This window comes from Dunckerocampus dactyliophorus, chromosome 7 (assembly GCF_027744805.1).
Source record: "Dunckerocampus dactyliophorus isolate RoL2022-P2 chromosome 7, RoL_Ddac_1.1, whole genome shotgun sequence".
In the NCBI taxonomy this organism is placed as follows: domain Eukaryota; kingdom Metazoa; phylum Chordata; class Actinopteri; order Syngnathiformes; family Syngnathidae; genus Dunckerocampus; species Dunckerocampus dactyliophorus.
The window spans coordinates 17343285-17364182 of record NC_072825.1 but is presented as its reverse complement, the minus strand read 5'-3'; the positions used below and the strand labels follow the sequence as shown (position 1 = coordinate 17364182).

General features: G+C 39.5%; 1 protein-coding gene across 4 annotated transcripts in view; it reads left to right on the top strand.

Annotated features, from left to right (window-relative positions):
• Nucleotides 1-20898, top strand: part of triob (trio Rho guanine nucleotide exchange factor b) — a 118219-nt gene that overhangs the window by 40301 nt on the left and 57020 nt on the right. For all 4 annotated transcript variants that reach the window (XR_008572041.1, XM_054781945.1, XM_054781946.1 and 1 more), the window contains exons 3-8: nt 10727-10801; nt 11493-11607; nt 12212-12404; nt 13117-13221; nt 13324-13794; nt 14649-14771. Coding sequence is in view for 3 of the 4 variants with exons in the window: in XM_054781945.1 (XP_054637920.1) it covers nt 10727-10801; nt 11493-11607; nt 12212-12404; nt 13117-13221; nt 13324-13794; nt 14649-14771 (1082 nt within the window). In the remaining variant the exon portion in view is untranslated. The remainder of the gene's footprint in view (nt 1-10726; nt 10802-11492; nt 11608-12211; nt 12405-13116; nt 13222-13323; nt 13795-14648; nt 14772-20898) is intronic.

Here is a 20898-nt window from a genome sequence, read left to right as displayed (position 1 = left end):
TAATGTTACCCAGAAAAGCTGTGCCACAGCAAAGGTCTGTGTGGATGTAGCTCAGCTTCCCATAGCCGACGTCATGCTGTTCATTCTTCAACAGAACTGACTACACATCTGCAAGTTGCGTGCAAGCATGAGTCTTCTATACCTCTGCCTGTGTTCTGTAAGGTTTCACCCCAAAATCTGATACACTGGCACATGCTTGCTTCCCGAAGGAACTGCTATTCTTAGAGACCTGTACATTGACAGTGTGAACCCCTTTTGTCACAGTGAAACAGGCCAAAACACATCCATACACACATCTTATTGAAAAGTGCTTCAAATAACAGATCCATGCAAAGATGCATGCATATCCTCAACTATTTATCCTGAACTGTTGCTCCTCACCTATCACGTTAATCACAGTAAAAATGCGATATAAAACTGAAGGAAGTTTCCCAGAAAGTCCCAACAAATGAGCAATCCTGTCCCACACAGTTTTATTCCCACACTTCTACCGCTTTCCCCAAAGTCCCTCCAAGTCTTGCCAATTTGAGCACAACCAGACTGAGCAATGTGACAAATGCTTCCTCGCTCTTGCGTTTCCCACCATCTTACAGTACACATCGGGCTGAGCTTGAGAAATTAAGTATGAAACAGCCATCTGAAATTCATCAGTCTCACAGTGTGACAGTTTCCATCAGAGCTCACGTTCATGCAGCTGTGATTAAAAATAAATCACTTGTGTGAGATTAAAATAGCTGCAGCCGGCACACTGTAGATACCACATAGTACCCCCTGAGTAGCAGTGTGCACTAACATGTACTAAAACATTTTTTACCTTAGATGGGAAAGCATTCAAAATAAATTGGATTGTGGCTCTGATATCAGGCAATAATCCAGAATGGGCAGAATATAATTTAAAGTCAACAGGGTTCTTGTCTTGGCATTGAAATTTGGAAAAAGCTTGGTTGAGTATAGCATGCAGTAGAATGTTGGATGCAGTAGAAGAGGTGGACTGAGGCATAATTGTTGTCTTTGATACTTGCTTTGCCTCCCTCCAGCCATGTTACAAGAATCATCATCATAGATTCCACCTCCTTGTTGGCTGATATTCCAAATATATTACCAAGAATGTGTGGTTGTCCCAAACACACACGGTTTGGCTTATAATTGTTTGAGGTCACATGGTGAGGCAGATGATTGGCATCATGTGGTACGCTTGCTTGGAACAGATGCATAATGTCAAGTCTAGCTTGCGGTGTAAAGTTTTAAGTAGTGATTGACCCTTTGCACTGAAGCTGGCTGTGACTAGAAGATGACACCAATATGTAGTTTGGGTCTTTTTCAAATGAAAAAAAAAAACAGTTAAGAGGCTTGTTAGTCAAGACGTTAGACATTTTTTGTTATTGCACATGTTGCAATTTGGGGTTTGGGATTACTTTTCCCATTCCAGTCCAAACGTTGTGCATTCATTCCAATATCATCTCATTATAATAACTTGTAGGCAGTATAGCTTTGGTTTCAAGGATGTTTTCAGTCTGTGGTGTAAAAAATGTTACAAGGAACTGAGACAGTAAAAATAGTAAGACAGACTATTGAGTGTGTCTTGGATCCAGCATGGAGAAGAAGCATGGACACGAAACATGTACACTGCCATATATCAGGGAGAATCTCAGCAGTTCCACCATCACTCCCGAAAGACACTATTTGCTTGCATGCTCTCACTGCATTTGACATGTCACACCATTCGACTTTGAAATTTAGCAAAGCAAAGACACCAGACCGAGACATGATTTTAAAGCTAACCGTGAAGACTCCCACGCTCACTCTGTGACCTCAACATGTAAGCTTCAATTTTGTGTCCCCCTGTGTGTTCAGTGGTTTTGGGTTGTCTCAAACATTGCATCGAAAACCAAGCCGTTGCTGACCTTTTGAATGATGTTTTGTTTTTAAAATAACGTGCAAAGAATTATTGTAATTTGCACGAGTGTTTGCACAACCAAGCCTTTATTGCCCATTGAAGGAAAACTGCACTTTTTGCGGACTTTGTGCGGTTTCCGCTACATGTAATTGATCGTGGTTTCTCGACACTACAAAATAAAAGCTGCCGCATCTTAAAAATTAACTTGAAAACAATGTTAAGGAATATATTGTATGAATGTATATACAGCATAAGCTATATAGATACATATATAGTTTATTATTTACACACATATTGACCACAATTAGTTTGAAAACAATTTAAAATATCATAAAAATGTTTCACTGCGCTTTATTTCGAAAAACATGCACCGGTTTCGCCCCTCGGCCGTGTCGGCACTTACTCGTGCACTAGCGTCTTGTGTTGACGATCACTGTGTTCGTATTATCGTGCAAATAAAAAAATGTTTCGTAAAAAGTTGTCAGTTGACGACAGCTCGTATGTGTGATCGCTCACATTTCAATCTCATTCGACTTTCTGCCGTCTTTTACCCACTTGCACGGCCTCTCTGACGGTAGCCAGTTAGATCACGGGCGTGGCTATCACATCCATGCTAACTTACTTTTTAAAGTGTCCCTTGACAATCTTACTCTCTTGTTATCATTATAGCACTTATGGCTTGTCTTGAAAACACGAGGTTGTGTGTCTAAGTTGTTCAACAAACAGCAAATGAGCACACTGAGTGGAGGTGTATTTTGTAAATAAACTACAATTAAATGTTGGCAGTCACATAAAATAGCTCACCTAATAGCTTCTTGTTGTGAAAGTAGATTTAATAATGCTGCAAGTTGGCTACACCTGGACTCTCAATTTATAATCTTTATACAGGACACATTTCTATAACAAAAGTATGTAAATTATTTTATTTTGTTAATTGTGTTATTTTGAACTAAAACATATATTATTGAACAGTTCATTTCCCATGCATTAGTTTTACTCTAAAACAGGCATCAAATTAAATTTAGGTTTGTGTCAAATAAAACAAGATGGTGTACTTTTGTACTAATAGTCACATCGTATTATTGGACTAAATAGGTCAGGTAACAAAAAGAGGCTCAACATTTTAAACTCTCACTTAAGTTGCCAGCAACAGTGATGCAATGTTCTTGGTTCATGTTTTACTGGTTGTTGAAAAACATTAAATAAATAAGTTCATAAATGAATTAAGTCATAAAATACGCAGAAGCGGCACGACACAGCAGCGGCAGTTCCATGCAGCCCACCACCACAGCTTCAGAAAGTCCTAGGGGAAACCCAGAAATGATAGTATACCATACCATTGTTAGCACGTTAGCACATGCTGTTGTTCACATTAGTTCTATCTGGACGCTGCTGGATAGAAGTGCTGGGGCGCAGGGTGGAATCGACTGCTTGCATGACAGTGCCAATATTGGAGAGTGTCGAATCAGACCTTTTTTTTTTTTTTGCTGCTAGAGAATCGCTATCCAATATCAACATCGGAAGGGGACACCCCTAACAGACCTGCCAACCTTGAAGAAATTTTGTGACTATAAATTCCTGTTGAAAACGTTAAGACCAGTTGAAAATTTGCAAGAATTTGTATTTTGCACAGTCGGATCTTAAAGTTCAGTAGTGCTTCAAAATGCAAAAAGGAGGAATGGGAGTGAGACAAAAGATTCTAATAGGCAATTTATTGCAAACAACCATGAAACTGAAACAGGCTCTTTACCAGCTGATCAACGTTTAAGACCATAGTTGGAAAAAAAAAATAACGCTTTTGAGCATTACGTAAGGGAACTGAACTAAACTATATTTCTTGCTTGTTTATGAGCAACAATTTAAAGGTCACTTGTCATTTTTTTCACTTTTGACATGATGCAAATCAATCTATCATTTGCGCTTGCATGCAAAAACGTAACCATGTGTCACGTGTGCCTTTGCTGATGTGCATGTGTGTTTTCAATGAGAGACGAGCATCCAGCATTCCTGTACTGCCATGTCATGCTGTACTATCTGTCCCGTACTCAGCTGACTCTTTTATATGCGTCACAGTCTATTGCTAGGATGAACACCCCTTCCACTGTACTGCTTTTCTGTGCTACAATTAAGAATTAGAAAAGAGACCACAGCGGCGAGTGCTATAAATTGCAGATCATGCTATGAGGCTCTGACTGTCAGTAAAATTGATTGCTCTCATTATGAGTGTTATGCACAAGCAGTCAGTGATTGAAAATCTTTGTTTCATGCTTGGCAGACTTGTAAATGAGTAGTTTATTTGAAGTGAAGAGAGACAATCGGTGCTGTGATTGTGCTGTTGCTAAGTGTTAGTACAGTATGTGCAGGGAGATACGTGCAGTGAGGGGTGGTGATGGGGTTTCATGAATTCCAATGTGCAAGCTAATACTTGACTTCTTCATTTCACCGTTGAGGTACATTTGTTGTATTTATTTTATTTTTTTGTGTTCTTCATCAACACTCGAGCAAAACATTTTGAAATGGCAGCACAAATGTTAATATTGGATTTTTACAAATTGGAACCTCCAGCACCAGATAAGTCATACATGTAAGTCAGTGGTCCCCAACCTTTTTTGACCCACGGACCGGCTTGTGTTCCCACAAATGTCCCGCGGACGGGGGGGTTGGTCGTACATTATAGCGATCTAATTTATCTTATTTATTATGTATTGTGTAAAACTAAGACATGAATAACATCAAATTAAAAGCACAAAATGAATGCCGACCCACCATCCACCAGTTTAAGTTCCAGCCAAGTTTTTCCAGAGAGATTATTACATCGCTGTTTGACGTGTGTGGTAAAAGGCAGTGCGCTAGCATGAATTAACTGAGACAAATGTGCACATTAGCACTCATTAAGTCATCAAAACTTACCTTTATGCATTCCCACATAGTATCAGCATTTGACACCAAATATGAGGTGAAAGAAAAATGGTAAAAATACAGCAGCAGTACAGAGAAAGTTGGCACACACGCAATGGACATACATCAAGTGAGGCGGATGTAACAGAGAGAATCCGGCCACTTTTCAAAATAAAACAAAAAAAAAAAGAAATAATGAAAATTATCATTTTTTTTCTGTGAAAAAAAGTATCACAGCCCGGTACCAAATGACCCAGGGAGTTGGGGACCACTGATGTAAGTAAAACCTTCAGATTCCAGTTACAGTATGTAAAGGTAGTAATGCTAACATTTAGCTGCTAGACTTATAACATAAAAGTAAGGGTGGGAACATTTAATGCAACCAGGAAATCTCCTGAAGTATCCCAGGGCTGACCTACCTATTGGAAGTACAGTACCTCTGAAGGTGTCGCCTCTGTAGATTGTGTAGGTTGGGTCCGCCGAAGGGTGCAGACCCTAAATTGGGACACAGCAATTAGCGTCATATTCACCTAGCCTTAAAACTTTGTAGAGATTATAATACCACTTTTTTAGAATATTCTTCTTGTTTTATTTTGCTGTTTATTTTGCACTGTTGTCCAGCACTTTGGTTCAGCTACAGCTGATGTAAGGGGCTATATATATGTGTGTGTGTGTGTGTATATATATATATATATATATATATATATATATATAGTTTGACTGATTGAATATGATGCTTATTTGTTAGATGATTGTTTTCAATGATGAAGTGGGAATTAGCATTTTTAGTTTGATTAAAACACAGAATTGATGCAGAGCAGACATGGGTCGGTGTGAGATTGTGTTTCACGGTTCTGTATTATAATTACAGCAGTAAAATGTGTTATTTTGAAATATCTTTATTGAGAAGAAGAGGAAAAAAAAACGTTTCTTTTGAAGTCATTTTTAAACAATGATGTAAGTGGGACATATGTATTTAAAGGATTCCTACCATGTTTCAGCAACTTTGATGTATATATTTTTGAAAGCGAACAGCATATTCTTAAGGATTACATTTATAGTTCATGGCGCCAGCCATGACGAACTAGCTTGCAGCTGAGCGTCATTTCCGGAAGCAACGCCATCGGGGTACTATCGCTCAGGTAAACAACCATGGCTGTGTATGAGACAAAGGATGTTTCCAGTGATTATAGCGAAGATTTGAGCGGTGAGTCAGTAGTTTTCGAGGAGGAAAAAACATTTGGAGATGAAATGGGGAACTTGCAGAAATGGACTTAAGACTGAAGGGGGTTTTTACCGCCTGTTTTAATGGCTATACATGTGGCCTCACGTTGACGATGAATGTTCACCGTCAATGCCGCCGCTCCCCACAGTAAACATATTGCTGTCAAAACATGTTTATATAACATGTATAATGCTTTGCAGCCTTGTCGCTATCGTGGAATAGCATTTAAAAGACATTATGTAAACAAGGCATGACTTGCACTCTTGTGCCAGCTTTGATGTAGTGGTCGTTCATTCTCTTGTTTTTTTCCTGTGTACCAGTGAAATACTATCCTTCTCCAAAATGCGTTTACACCGTAATTTCAAGCCAAATGCTTCTTGTAAAGGTGGTCCTTTGAAGCAGTCATCAGTGAAATGATCACTGCAAAGAACAGAACTCAAGGTGGGTGTCCTTCAGTCTCTCGTTTTCTGCACCTGCTTCGTTCACTGTTGTCTTAAACCTTCCTCTCTTGGAAAAGAAAAGAAACTTGCAGTGTCACTCAATACTATGAACATCCAGCAGCAACACAACATTTTGGCATGACTACTATTTTGATGAAAAATATACTGAACCAAGTCGACAAACTACCTGGAGAAGCGTTTTTTTGGGGTTTTTTTTTATACTGTACTTTAGCTAAGACATGTTACCCCGGTGACATCAATTCCGGAAATGAATTGAGCCGGAAGCTAGTTTGTCATGGTAGTTTGTCATGGCTGTGACTTTTTGCAAATGTACCGTTTGCTTTTAAAAGTCAAACAATGTACAACATAAATTAAACAATTCACACATTCACAAATAACTGCTAAATATGGGTCGGTGTGAGATCTTGCTAAATAAATAATAAATGAATTGCAGTTCTTAATGCAGTCTACTGGGGCCTTATCCTGCAACTCAAGTCACAACACCATGAATATTTTCTTAGTAAAAAAAACAACAACATAAAATGCAAATAAATGCAATCGCTAAGTGACTGAAGAAGGTCACAAAACAAACAATAATTTAAAAAGAAATCGGGGCGGCGTTGAACTTGAATTGCAACCGTGGATACTGTCTTGTGGTGAACTGTCTTTTCTGCCTGTGTTGTTAAGCTGTAGATGGTACAAAATAACATCTCAGCATGTATCCTGCTTTCAAGCGTGGGAACATCTCTAAAGTTGAAACTTGCTGAATTTTTATTGCTTTAGTCTCTGAAATATCAGATGTTCTCGCATCAAATGTGATGTTAGAGGGCATAAAATTATGAGTTCACAGTAAATGTGAGCCGTGCATCTGTGATGTTGTAGAAGTCCACTGGTGCGTGAACACGATGAGTAGAGACTTGAAACCTGTGAATATTCAATATTTTGACAATGCAACCCAGCCCTTGACCAACATCGGCAAGAAGGAAGAGCTGGGAAACACTCGCTTTCCTGGAAAAACACGCATGGGTGTCCAAAGTACGGCGCAGGGGCCATTTGTGGAACGTGGCTCAATGCGGAAATAAAATAAGCAAAAAACCCAGAAAAAGTGGGAAAATATAGCAAAACAGGCATAATGTAACTATCAAAAGCTAAAATGTTGATGCTAATAATTAATAAAAACACAAATATTTGTCTTTAAATATATATATATATATATATATATATATATATATATATATATATATATATATATATATATATATATATATATAATTTTTTTTTATTTAATTATATCTATCAAAGGACAGCGGGACAGTCCTGACGTTAATAGACAAAGAAAAGTAGGCAAGAAAAACAGTGAGCTGTATTGTTATTTTTTTGTTATTATTATATATTATCATAACAGTGGTTTATTTGGTCTCAAAAAATGTAGACAATAATATCTTTGAGTCTCAATTTGTGGGACAGTAAAGATTTCAAAACACACCTGCATCGTTTGTTCAGTCATATCATTGTACTTTTCTTAAAATCCATCCATCCATCCATCCATCTTCTATGCCGCTTCTCCTCATTAGGGTCGCGGGGGTATACTGGAGCCTATCCAATCGCAGGGCAAATAGAGACAAACAACCATTCACAAAATGAATGTTAAAATCTCATCTTGTCTCTTTCTTGTGGACCCCATCTCGCCCTTAGTATTTTGTAAGCAGAAAGGTACTGTAAATAACAGGGCACATACGTATTTGTATGCACTAACAGCTAAAAATGAACAGAAAATTTAAGTCAAGCCAAAAGATACCACACATGTCTGAGGATCTATTTATTAGGAACAATAAAGGATTGCGTTCAAAGACACCATATAATTTAAATTGAATTCACATGTTTTGAGTGTATTTCCAAGGACAAGTACATACTGATAATAATTTGCACATACTGTTCTTCTTTGTCTTTCTGTTTATTTAGACCACACACACACACATTATAAATATTATGTTGTGATGACCGGAGTGGTCGTGAATTCGCCTCCAAAATGAGGAAGCGTTGTCCTCAGGACGAACGGGCTCTATAGAGACGTGCTTTTGAGTTGGAGATACATAAATGGTGTTGGAATTGCACTGCTGTTGTGTTCTGGTCATAATAAAGTTATAAAAGAGCGTCCGACTCATTTTGACTCTGTGGGGACGCTACACTGTGCCTCCGTCTGCCGTCATAACAGAAAGGTGTGGCTGCTTGCCATGATGCGTTTAAGATAAGTCCGCTAAAAATTTTAAAGTAATTAAATCAATAACTTAGTTACTACTATTAATGTGTTATTTTTGACAGACCTAATTTTTACTTAATTTTTTCTTCTTTTTTCTATACAGTGTATGATTTTTTTTTAATAAATATTTTGGCAACTTAGCTTAACAGTGACATGTACTTTCATTTGAAATGAATGACCATCCTGTACAATGATGAACAAAGGTGGAAGTAGCAGTAACAAAGGCAGCAACAGTAAAACAATTTAATTCAATTACAAGCATCTGAGCTGACTCAGTTGTAATTCTGTGATTATCAACCAGCATTGTATTGGCACAATGGAATCCACATCTGGAGCCAATATTTTTTCACAAGAAAACAAACTGCACATGTTTGCCTACATTTCCAACAAATTTGGTGTTATATCTTAAAACATACCTGGCTGCAATTTGAGTGCTGCAGCAAGGGGACAGAGGTGAGTACTCGCTATGGGTCCAGTATCTGCATAAAGCAACATAGAGGAGAAAAGCTCTCACCGCACAGGGAACACACAATACAGGATGAAGCATGGTTTCTTTTCTGACAAGCCATTTTAATGTTAATTTAGAGATGTTTAAAGTTCTACTGTGGAAAATCTCCATTGTTTTTCTTTTTTGTGACATGTTTTATTGTACATGACAGTGCCTCTAAGTTTGTGAGGTACTATGAGTGTACCAGCAGGGTCACAGACGCTCCCAACCATGTCTAAAATCTATATTACATGAGTCATACGAAAGTAATAAGAATAAGAGTCTCTGTATCATTATCTTTCTTCCATACACTGCAGTTCTGTCTGTCACCATAATCAGCTGCAGGCTTTGTTGCTTGAATTAATATAAGCTTGTATTTCTAGTAAGCTCATTTCATTTCTCACAGATTACTCAACTGTTTCTCACTGTTTAGTTGTCATATTGTTGCTGTTTTATCCTCTTCTTTTTACCTTTATACATTATTTTCACAGAGCACTTCATTAGGTAATTCACTCTGCATGCCCTCCGCGTGCTTTGGTGGGTTTGCTGTGACTCGCACTCAAAAACATGCATGTTGGGTTAATTGGAGGCTCTGAATTGAGGTATGAATGTGAGTTTAAATGGTTGACTGGCGACTAATCCGGGTTATACCCCAACCAATCTAATGTTTGAACGGCGAATATTTAGAGCAACGATAGGATAATTATACTACGGTAATGGGTGGAATGAGGTCCAGAGTGCAGAGGTGATGGGCTTTTGGGAGATGGACGGAGAGAAACTTGCTGAGGTTTGGGTGGAGTCCGTGCGTCAGTGACTAATTTCTCGATGCGGAGTATTCAATGTCGCGGCATCACCAGTTCATGCTTCAAAATGCTCACCTCTGATCTTTTTTTGTTTTTGCATAGTAGACCCATAGAAGATACAGTGTGTCACTGCAGTGGCAGATGCATGTACTATAGACAATACAATAATGCAGGTTGACCTTAATAAAGTACTTACATTTCTTGCAGATGTCAACTCCTTGACAAGCGACCATAAAAAAACAGTTTAATACTTAATTTATTAATTTATTTTGTGAAATACCATGCATACCGCATCCATTGAAGCAGTGGAGTGGGAATTCATTTGCAATCTCCAAAAACAGCCTATGTGCTGGTGCAGTAAACAAAATGCTTGTGTGTGCTGTATCTCCCTACATTAATCCACAGTGATACAAATAGTGTGTGTCTGGATTAAAGTGTTTTTTTTTTTTTGGGATGAAACTCTAGCATGTGTTGAGAAGGCAAGGCGAAAGAGCAAAAAATGATCACGTAATGCAAGCCTAAAATAACAAATCTGAACTGAAACAAACTTATTTGAAAAAAAAAAAAAGACCACATCTGGTTGGCTGCATTTGTATGTGAATTAAAAACTCATATTAATTCAGTTTGTCATTGTTCTGCAGGGCTTTTCTTGTTGTTTGTGCTGCAACCTCTTGTCATCTTGACCTCTTGTCCTCTTGTCCTCCTCTGTGTTGTAGGCTTTCATCGCAATGAAGACATGAAGGCCATTGACGTGCTTCCCATCCTCAAGGAGAAGGTTGCCTTTCTGTCAGGTCAGACTTTTACCATGGCATCGCAAAATAATAACACTGCTGTTTATTTGCATAATTGCTAGGGAAGCTCCGATCGGCCACTGATCAATATCGGTCGATTTCCGTAAAAAACATTGGCATAACATGTGATTGCCATATGCCGATAAATGCCGTTTAAAGCCGATCACAAAAAACGATAGCTTGCTAGCTAGAGTTATCCACCTAGCTTCTCTTCTTCTGACTCCAAAGGTGACTTCTTACCACAGTAACATTTTGTTTTTAAAACAAAGAAATAATGTGGTTAGTTCGGAGCTCGTTTTTGTCCCACAGGAAGGCTACACGTGGTTATCACGTTCATGGCGTACGTGCTAACTTGTTCAAGTCTCGCAGAACATTTTGGTCTCTTGTTGTCATTATATACTAATTATGTCTTATCCTCAAAACACTGTTTGTGTGTGGTTGTTTAATGAACATAAACACATGGCGTGTCCAGCCTTATGATGGTGATACTATATCAGCCAATTTGGGGAGCTCACCAAAGGGTCAAAGAATATTGGCTTCAACTCTCAGTAGTTTTTTATTATAACTGTTCAATTCAGACTTAATACCTTTTTATATAATGACAAGTGAATTGAGTGTTGTGCAGAACATGTGTTAGTATTAATTGCGTTATGTTTTCATTTAGTATCTCCCTCTGCTGGATTCCTCGCAGGTGGCAGAGACAGACGAGGCGGTCCAGTTCTCACTTTCCCAGCACGGAGCAACCATGATAGAATACGAGCAGAAGACCTACGCAGGCTCATAGCCTACCTAGCTACGATCCCCAGGCAAGAAATACACAAAGCATGTGTTTCCACACACACACACATACTTAGGCTCTTTGCGCTCCTGGGTTAATGTGAAGCAGACGTGCTTCAACCATACACTGTGTAGAAAAGTGGACAACACCCCACTATCCGCAAAGGTTTAAGATTTTTTTGCTCCCTTTTTCCTTCAAAGGTCATTTATATGATTTTCTCTCTTCCCATTTGCCTCATTGTCCTTTTGATTTAAGTGTTTTTCTCTCTGTCCCTCACTCTCTCTCTCTCCCTATCTCTCTTTCTATCCCTCCCCTCTCCTTTTTTTATCTAGCCATTTGGCGGCTATGGATCTGTTTTCATAGTGAGGTCAGAGTGAGTTAGAGCAGGAGGCCCTGCATATGCTTTGCTCTCCTAAGTAGACAGATTTTGATTTAAACCTTTTAACACAGAGAAATTACCTTTTATGGACTAATAGAGCAGTGGGACTCCTGGTAAGCAACTGCAGAAATTTGTGCTGCTTAAAATTTGACCTGAGAAGTTCACAGCTTTCAGTCGATTGTTAGTTCCACGAGGTACTGCATGGTCAGTCAGAAATACCACTATGTGATCTAATATGTGATCTCTGCTATAGTGAAGAGGTGGTCAGACATGGCTTCACGGTCATTGTGGACATGCGTGGCTCCAAATGGGACAGCATCAAGCCTCTGCTGAAGATCCTACAGGACTCCTTCCCTTCTTGCATCCACGTCGCCCTTATCATCAAGCCGGATAACTTCTGGCAGAAGCAGAGGACCAACTTTGGCAGCTCCAAGTTTGAATTTGAGGTAGGGGGTGTGTATGTTGTGATAGTTTAGAAAATGCACGACTTTTTTCTTCTTTGATGGACTGCGCTCAGTTGACTGTAAATAATTATGCATAGTCTGTATAAGGATGGAGTTTTTTGGTTTGCTATCAGCCCGAATTTATCAGTGCTAATTGCACTCCTGCTCAGTGACAGTGGCAATGTTCTGTCCCATGTGGTCATGTGGTACTGGTATATTTAGTCCTGACCCAGTTACTATGGAAACTGGATATATAGGACACCAAGATGCATTTCACCCCAGTTGTGAGTTGTACTTCGACAAGCTACTTGTTGTTTAGAACTCAAAACAACGTTCTACGAAAGTTCAACAAAATAACAGTAAATTCAAAGTCATACCCTTAGCTATGCCTTATGTTAATCACAAGTTAGTTGTTACATAACTCTAACCACATTTTTTGTGCATTTCAGTTTATTTCTCAAAGGTTTGTACCACTATATTTATTTGTCTCATTTACAATAATATGAATGTTACATGAAGTGACTGGAATGTTTTCACACCTGTACAAACAGTAGATGTGAAAATCCAAACAAAGCTCCACATTCTTTGCAGTCGTTAAGTTTGACTGTGGGAAATATTTTGACAAGTTTCGCGGTTTGGTCACTTGGATTACAACAGCGATAATGATCATTGCTCCTTTCTTCTCTTTCCACCTGCTGTGTGACACCAACACCAGACGGTAATGGTCTCCTTAGAGGGTTTATCCAAAATCGTGGACCCGTCCCAGCTGACAGCCGACTTTGACGGCAGCTTAGAGTACAACCATGATGATTGGATTGAGGTTTGGCTGCTGAAAACCAGTGTTTTGCTCACGCAGACAGTCTAAGTTTTTATTTAGACTCAACTTATATTTGCAGTTTGAAAAGCTCCTTTTTTTTTGTAGGTGCGGCTCTCATTTGAGACATTTGCCAGCGATGCTGCACGAGCTTTGGCACGACTCGAGGAGCTACAGGAAACTTTGTCCCAGCGAGATCTCCCAAGGGACCTGGAAGGGGCTCGGCGGCTCATGGAGGAACATGCGGCATTGAAGAAAAGAGCCACTAAAGCCTCGGTGGAGGAGCTTGACACGCAGGGACGAAGGCTGCTCCAAAGATTACAGTCCCAGACGGCTGGAAGTGGGAGTGGTAGCGAAAGCGGGTACGGGAACCGAATCGGCTCTGCCAGCGGAGAGTCCAATGATCACCATCATGGCTTACACACGCATGCGGATGCTCACAATCTGGGAGCCAAAGTGACTAGTTTACTGGATAAGCTTCACGGGACACGACAGAACCTGCAGCAGTTGTGGCACATGAGGAAGCTGAAGCTGGACCAGTGTTTCCAGCTGCGTCTTTTCGAACAGGATGCAGAAAAGGTCAGAATGCTTTTTTCTTGTATTCCGTTCTGTTAGGATGAAATGGTGTGTATTATGTGTCGGAAAAGTAAAATTACCTCTGGACTGCCTCATGCACTTGGAAATAATGCAATTCTATTGCAAGGTTTTTGCAAACATGACGCTCACCCACGGTCCACAGATCAGTTTTGATATCATGCTGGCTAGACTGCAAGGCTGCATTTGCATAAATTGGAACAAATGATATGCAAGGCCCCTACAGACAGAAGGATGAAATACAATATCATTCTTTGATCAGATATTACCAGCAGTACTAGTAAGTGTATGTGTGCATACAGAATGCAAAATGTGTCTGAGTGAGTGCATGCTTGTCATCAGTATTCCAAAAGAGTGTGAGTGGCATGTGCGGAGCTGATAAATGTAGCAATAAGAGCCGTGCAGAGCTGGAGGCGATTTGCAGAGGCCTGCTGTGGAAAGTCTTAGGGCTGTAATTAAACACACCTTTCCATACTCCAAGCATGTCAACATGGAACGGCCACTGAAGCTGCTGCAAAGATGAAAGCCCAATGTGTATGCATACATTCAAACGCCACAACATTAGGCTCTCCTGCAATTCTAGAGAACAGTATCCACGTGTATGCAATTACAAAGACACTACTGATAGTTAATTTTGATTAACCGGATAGGTACTCACTTGACAATGACAGAGGTGAACAGGTACAGTGTTTGTAATACTTTGCCCATGTGGCTAAATATGGTGAAAATATCAGAATCTTCCAATAAACATGTGTTTGTCACTATTTAACACCAGACAGAAGACACATTGCATGTGGTACATTGTGTTCGACTAACTTAATGCTCCTTTTTTTGTGTAGATGTTCGACTGGATCATGCACAACAAGGGGCTTTTCCTCACCAGTTACACAGAGATCGGAGGGAACCACCAGCATGCTGTCGAGCTGCAGACCCAGCACAACCACTTTGCAATGAACTGCATGGTAAGATGCTGCCTGTGTTGTGCGAAACGTGCACACACACACACACACACTACACTGAGAGAGGAGCTGCAATCGCATGCCATCATCATTACTGTCATTCACCGTAACCAGTAACACTTCTTCCTCTCATACACACACCTTCCTCTTCCCTGCCTTCCTCCCAAACCCTTCTCCTCTCTTAGGCTGTGACTTGCCACTGTGTCTGTCCTATTATTCAGCTGTTTGCCACTCAACCTAGCTCTGTCATGTCTTATTACAGCACTGCCCCAATAATTGACCCATATTGCCTCCCTGCTCCTCCCAAAGCTGTGTGCTGCCCTCTACTGCCCTCCTTTCTGTAGCCAGCAAAGCTGCTCTCCCAACTAATAAGTGTAGTTGAGGACATTATACTGGCTTGACCTTGTGGTTTAACAGTGTTTTGCTGTACTCGCTCACATCAGAAATTTTAGAGCCAAATGTATTTCCTCACTGCAAACACATTGTGTATCTTTGATCCTTTATTTTGTACAATATCATCTACAGGTATGTGTTTTAATTCCACTGATTTATAAGGTCTCTGTGTCACGTATGACTAAACCAAGCTGTAATCTGCTCATATTTTAAGATACTCATTTCCTGTAACAGTGGATACACATGTGTACCAAATGACAAACAATCCAAGAGTGGTAGTAAATATGTTTTATGCAAAGACACCATCAAAGACAATTATTCTCCCAGCAAAATACAAGCACAAAAAATGTATTAAATTAGATGCAATTCTCTTAAAATTGATTACATGAGATCAAATTCTCGTAATATTCATGCAAGTGAAATCACCACACATTTTATAGTTTCACCAAGTACAACTGATGGCGTACAAGCTAAATCCTCTTGCTAACTGAAGTACCAAACACTGTGTCAGCGAGAGGGCCCCGAGTTGTATCAAGACTTTAGCTCAAAGTGAACCAGTAACTCCTGAGACAACAGCAGTACAAAAAAGAGCTAGAACTGCACTACAAGCTTGCTCGTATGTGAACAAAACACACACAGGCTTGTTCGAAGTGAACGCCACTACCCTCCACCCATTCTTCCACAGGAAGCCACGTTTCCCTTTCCTGTTGCCTACATGATTGAATGGAAACACTGGCTGGAAGAACAATGAGTGACCAAGTATGATTAAGTTTCTTCATATTGGAGCTAAGGCAAAACAACAACAGCATTACTGGTCTTCGAGTTAGTCAATCTTTTCGTTTGGTGCACAACAATTATGATTATTCAGTGCATCTGAATCAGTTCTGAGGAAATACATCTTGCTTAACTGGGAAAATCCTACATTGAACGTTTTAACCGTGTCTTGATGTATTCAGTCAATATCACATTTTTTTTCCCCGAGTATTAATGTTATTCATATAGAAATTCAAGCAGCACATGCAGTATACAGAGACGATACCTATAAGAAGTTTCACCTTCTTTAATATCTGCATCCATTCCTAGAACATGTACCGGTATATATTCATGGAATAAAGTACGCTTATTGGTCTCTATTACTTATTGATGTTTATATCTTGAGGACTAAAAGATTAGAGAGGGTGCGCTCCGTCATTATCAGCATATTCATACAAGAATGTAGTTGGATCCCTGCAGCGATTACCTTTAGCCCTTTACACATTTCATTTAAACCAAAAACAGAATCCAACATTTTGCTTCAGACATATTTTTCAACGCACCAGGGGGAAACAACTCTGCTTCTGGCAGAAGCTGTTAATTCCTTCATTTATGTACTGAATGAAGTCCTGCAGAGGGAGAATTTGTTCTGGTTAGTTAGTCTATTTTATAACCCAAAAAACTGACAAACATTTGACTTGTGGCGATCACAAAGTGGCATATTCTCAGTACCATTCACATAAGAATAAGGAATATGTTATTTTGCTGTCACTGGAGGTCTCCATGGACAATGCAACAATGGTGACTTTTGCTGCAACACACTTCATGGACATGGCAGACATATTATGAGTACATGAGAAAATACTCCAATTTCAGTACATGTTCAATTGTAGGACAAAAAACCTAATGAATTATCACTGAGGACAAAGTTTCCAATCCATTCATTTTTTTATGGCAGGCTGCTACAATTACATTTGGACTCCTACAGAAGGATTTGGGTCTACCTTTTATTTTTTTATTTGACGTTGGTTCAAAATCACATTATAATAGGACTGTCTGAGTGCAGATACTCTTCAATTTGCTGGCAATAGCCAACAAATAGCTTGACAAGACAGTACAAAGGACAGTTGGTCATCAAACAAAAGGACAGTTTTACTCACGGTACGAACGGTGTTAACCAAACAATAAACACCACAACACCAACAGGTAACACACAATAACAATGAACTACCATTGTGTGTGGGTAACAACGACTAAGCGCAAACAACAGACATGTAACTTTAACTGTTATTTAGAAAGTGCCCGTAAGGCATGCTGGGTACTGTAGCCCAGGACAGATTGTGAATGTTTTTTAATCACCCGCGAATGTTATACTTGTATAAGGCGATAGACGTGCTGCACAAAATGAAACCAACACTCGTAAGTCAAAAACGTCTTGTTTTTTCGTCAAATATGGTTTAAAAGCGCACGTGTGTTGCAAACCATAAAGCTTGGTCACATGATTCCAGCATGTAGCACCCCAGCAACCCACAACCACATATACATTGCAGACCTGTGAGAAACTTTGCATATTTACAATGTTTTGGCTTTAAGTCCAACTTCTGTGGTTCACTTACAGAACAAGAAACTTTGTTGCAGGATTTCATTTTCGTTGTTGCTTACTGTCTTTGACCGCTGTGTTGTTTTTGTCTTACTCCATTTCCCGCTTTGATGTGACCCCTGCCCTCATCAGGTTTGAATTAGGAATACCGTCTCCCTTGCCCAGCCCCACACTGCTTTCCATCCATCAGTTTCAGATTAAGCCTTTATCACCTGCTGTGTTCTAGTCGTCTGGCCTTTGTTATTTAATATCATTTATAATGTTCTACAGATGGTTTAAAAGGCCTTCAGGTACCTTGATTGCAACTTGGTGACTCTATTCCCCCTGTTCTTCTCTGTATATATTTGTGCATGTGCTTACATGCGTTTTCCTAGACTTTCCTGCATTATAATACCTTCAAACCACAGTTCATAAGATCGGTTCTTCTGGGATGTTTGATTTGTAAATTGTGTAATAGGATTAAAGTTTCTCCATGCACTGCTGTTCTTTTGTGTTCTGTACCGACTGCTGTGTTTGAGGGCTGTTGGACTCCTCAAGTGCTCATTTGAGCTTAAGCTTTAAGCACACCGCTGCCTCACAACATCGTGCTGAGTGCAGCACTGTCGGTGCCCACTGGCAAGATTTGTCTCAAATGTGGATTTAAGATGTTAAATTATGCATTTTTCTAATATCAGAAAATCTCTACCAAAGCCTGGCAGAAAGCACATTGCTGATCCTTAATGGATTCATAGATTTGTTGAAAGCTCGTCATTTTGGTTCTTTCTCTGTTTTCAGGCTGTTGTTGCACTCTGTCGTTGATTTTTGGTTAATCTTCCCTTCCCGTTGTGATCGAGACAAGCAAAGTAAAAATCCCAATAGGCGCTGGGAGCAGTAATTGAATAGAATAATAATGGACTGTTAGCACTGTCTGTTAATTAGCGTTCGCTGATCTGTGCCTATCTTCAAACAACAGCTTGAAGCCCATCTATTAAAGAAGAAAAGATGGTTGAGGGGCAAATGAGTTTTCTTATTATTCACACGGGCTATGTGTCCCAAGTGAATGGCTTTATAATGTTTTCTGTGTACATACATGGAGGAGTACAGTGGCACCTCTGTTAGCGTACGCTCCGGTTAATGAAAATTTACACCGACATTTTGCCTCGGTTTGCGTACATTTTCCAGTTAGCGTACAATATGGCACGCGTGCTGTCGTGTTATTAATACACTGCGTGAGGGCAACTGTGTTCTTAATGTACTGTTATCACAAAACGTCCTTGTTAGCAGCTTGCAAAGCAGGAACCGGTCAGCTCCCTCGCCCTCGATGATCTCATTAGCGGTTGACTGAGCGGTAGATACTTGCTAGCTAACATAGTTATGCCACAAGTTTAAAAATGTTAGCACAAAACAGTGTTTTTATGGTTTTACAATTATAGTTTTACATGCATAAAACAATGTAAATGCATGTAAATGACGAATGAAAGGGAAAAATTAACATCAAGGTTACGTTTACCTTCACTGAAGATGTGAGACAAAGACACGATGTGGCAGCGAGATCAACATGGGCACCACCTTCGGCAGCAGATGACACCACACGGATGATACCTTTGTGTTGTGCTGTGCGTTCTTTCGTGAATTCAATAGTGCTTCTTACTTTCTTTATCAGAATGCTGGCACTCTCAAATTTTTTTGGCTCCATTGGGTGTTATTTTGCAGCTGTATAAGAACAACAGAGACTTGAATTGAAGAAATACCTCATAGCAAAATACGAAAGTGGTGTGCATGTTGATCTCACTGGACATTGTGTCTTTGTCTCACGTCTTCAAAGAAGGTTTTTTTGTTTCGGTTAAGAGTCTGACCTTCTTGTTTGACTAGCAATACGTGAGCATAATTGTGGCCTGCAAAATAAGTCTTACACATTGTAAATTCTGGTGTATATGCCAGTGCGGCTGAAATTTAGAGAAAAAAACTGCTTTGTACATGCACCGGACTACAAACCACACATATCCATGTCACAAAATGGCATATTGTGGCACGCACAAGTCCGTGAGGACCAGGCAGCTCTTTATTTGACGGGAGCCAATCATGACCTATGAAAAAACTCACAACGAGCTTGTCAAACCCATTGGAAATTGCAGGGGGGTCGTTACTCAGTATAACTGTCTGACTCACGGTGTCATGTTACACTAAACACTAAAATCTTCACACAGCAACACTTAAAAGGTCTGCCTAATAAATATACAAACACACACCAAAATTAGTTTAAAATTGAAAACAACAGTTTCAAGTTTCCCAGCCTCTTTTTGTTACTTGACCTATGTAGTCCAATAGTACTATGTGACTACTTGTATTAGTACAAAAGTACAACATTTTATACTATTTGACACAAACCTAAATTTAATTTGATGCTTGTTTTTGAGTAAAACTAATACATGGGAAATGAATTGTTCAATAATATATTTTTTAGTTCAAATTAACACAATTAACAAAGTACAATAATTGTAATATTTTTGTTATCAAAATGTGTCCTGTATAAAGTATAGTATAAAGAGTGCGGCGACATGAGCAAGTGCCGACATGGTAGAGAGGCGATTCAAGTACATGTTTTTCAAAATAAAGTGCAGTGAAACATTTTTATGATAGTTTAAATTGTCTTCAAACTAATTGTGGCCAATATGTGTGTAAAAATAAGCTATATATGTAACTATATAGCATATGCAGTATAAACATTCATACAATATATTACTTAACATTGTTTTGAAGTTAATTTTTAAGGTGTGTTAGCTTTTATTTAGGCGGCCACGATCAATTACATGTAGGTGAAACTCTGTTTTCCCATAATGCATTTCGTCTGAGCAAAGCATTTCATTGGAGGACAAGCAGCATAGAAAATGGATGGATGGATGGCGCTACAGTGCTGCCTTTGTCCACCAGAAGGAGCCAAAGGGTCCCAGAGCCCAGAGGAAGGCTGACATCATTGCAGCACCCCCAATAAATGCGTTGCTCAGATGCAATGCATTATGGGGAAACTCAAAGAGTTGTTTTGTTCATTTTAAGCGCGTATCGGCACATGTTTGTATCCTTCTCAGGTATACTTTTTGAGTGTTAAGTTGCTGCGTGATAAGTTAAGTGTTCTTTGTAAGATTATATTGTTATACTGTTATATAGAATGAGTTTCAACGGGTTGACAAGCTCGGCCTGAGTGATAGCTCATGATTGGCTCCTGCCAAAGGAAGAGCTACCGTTTCCTCACTGACTCGCGACCGGCACAGTATTTAAACAATTTAAACAGTCATAGTCCTGAAGTAAAGGAGATTAGAACTTAGCCATAAATTAGCCGCACCGCTGTATAAGACACAGGGTTCAAAGTTTAAGAAAAAAAGTAGCAGCTTATACGCCGGAAATTAC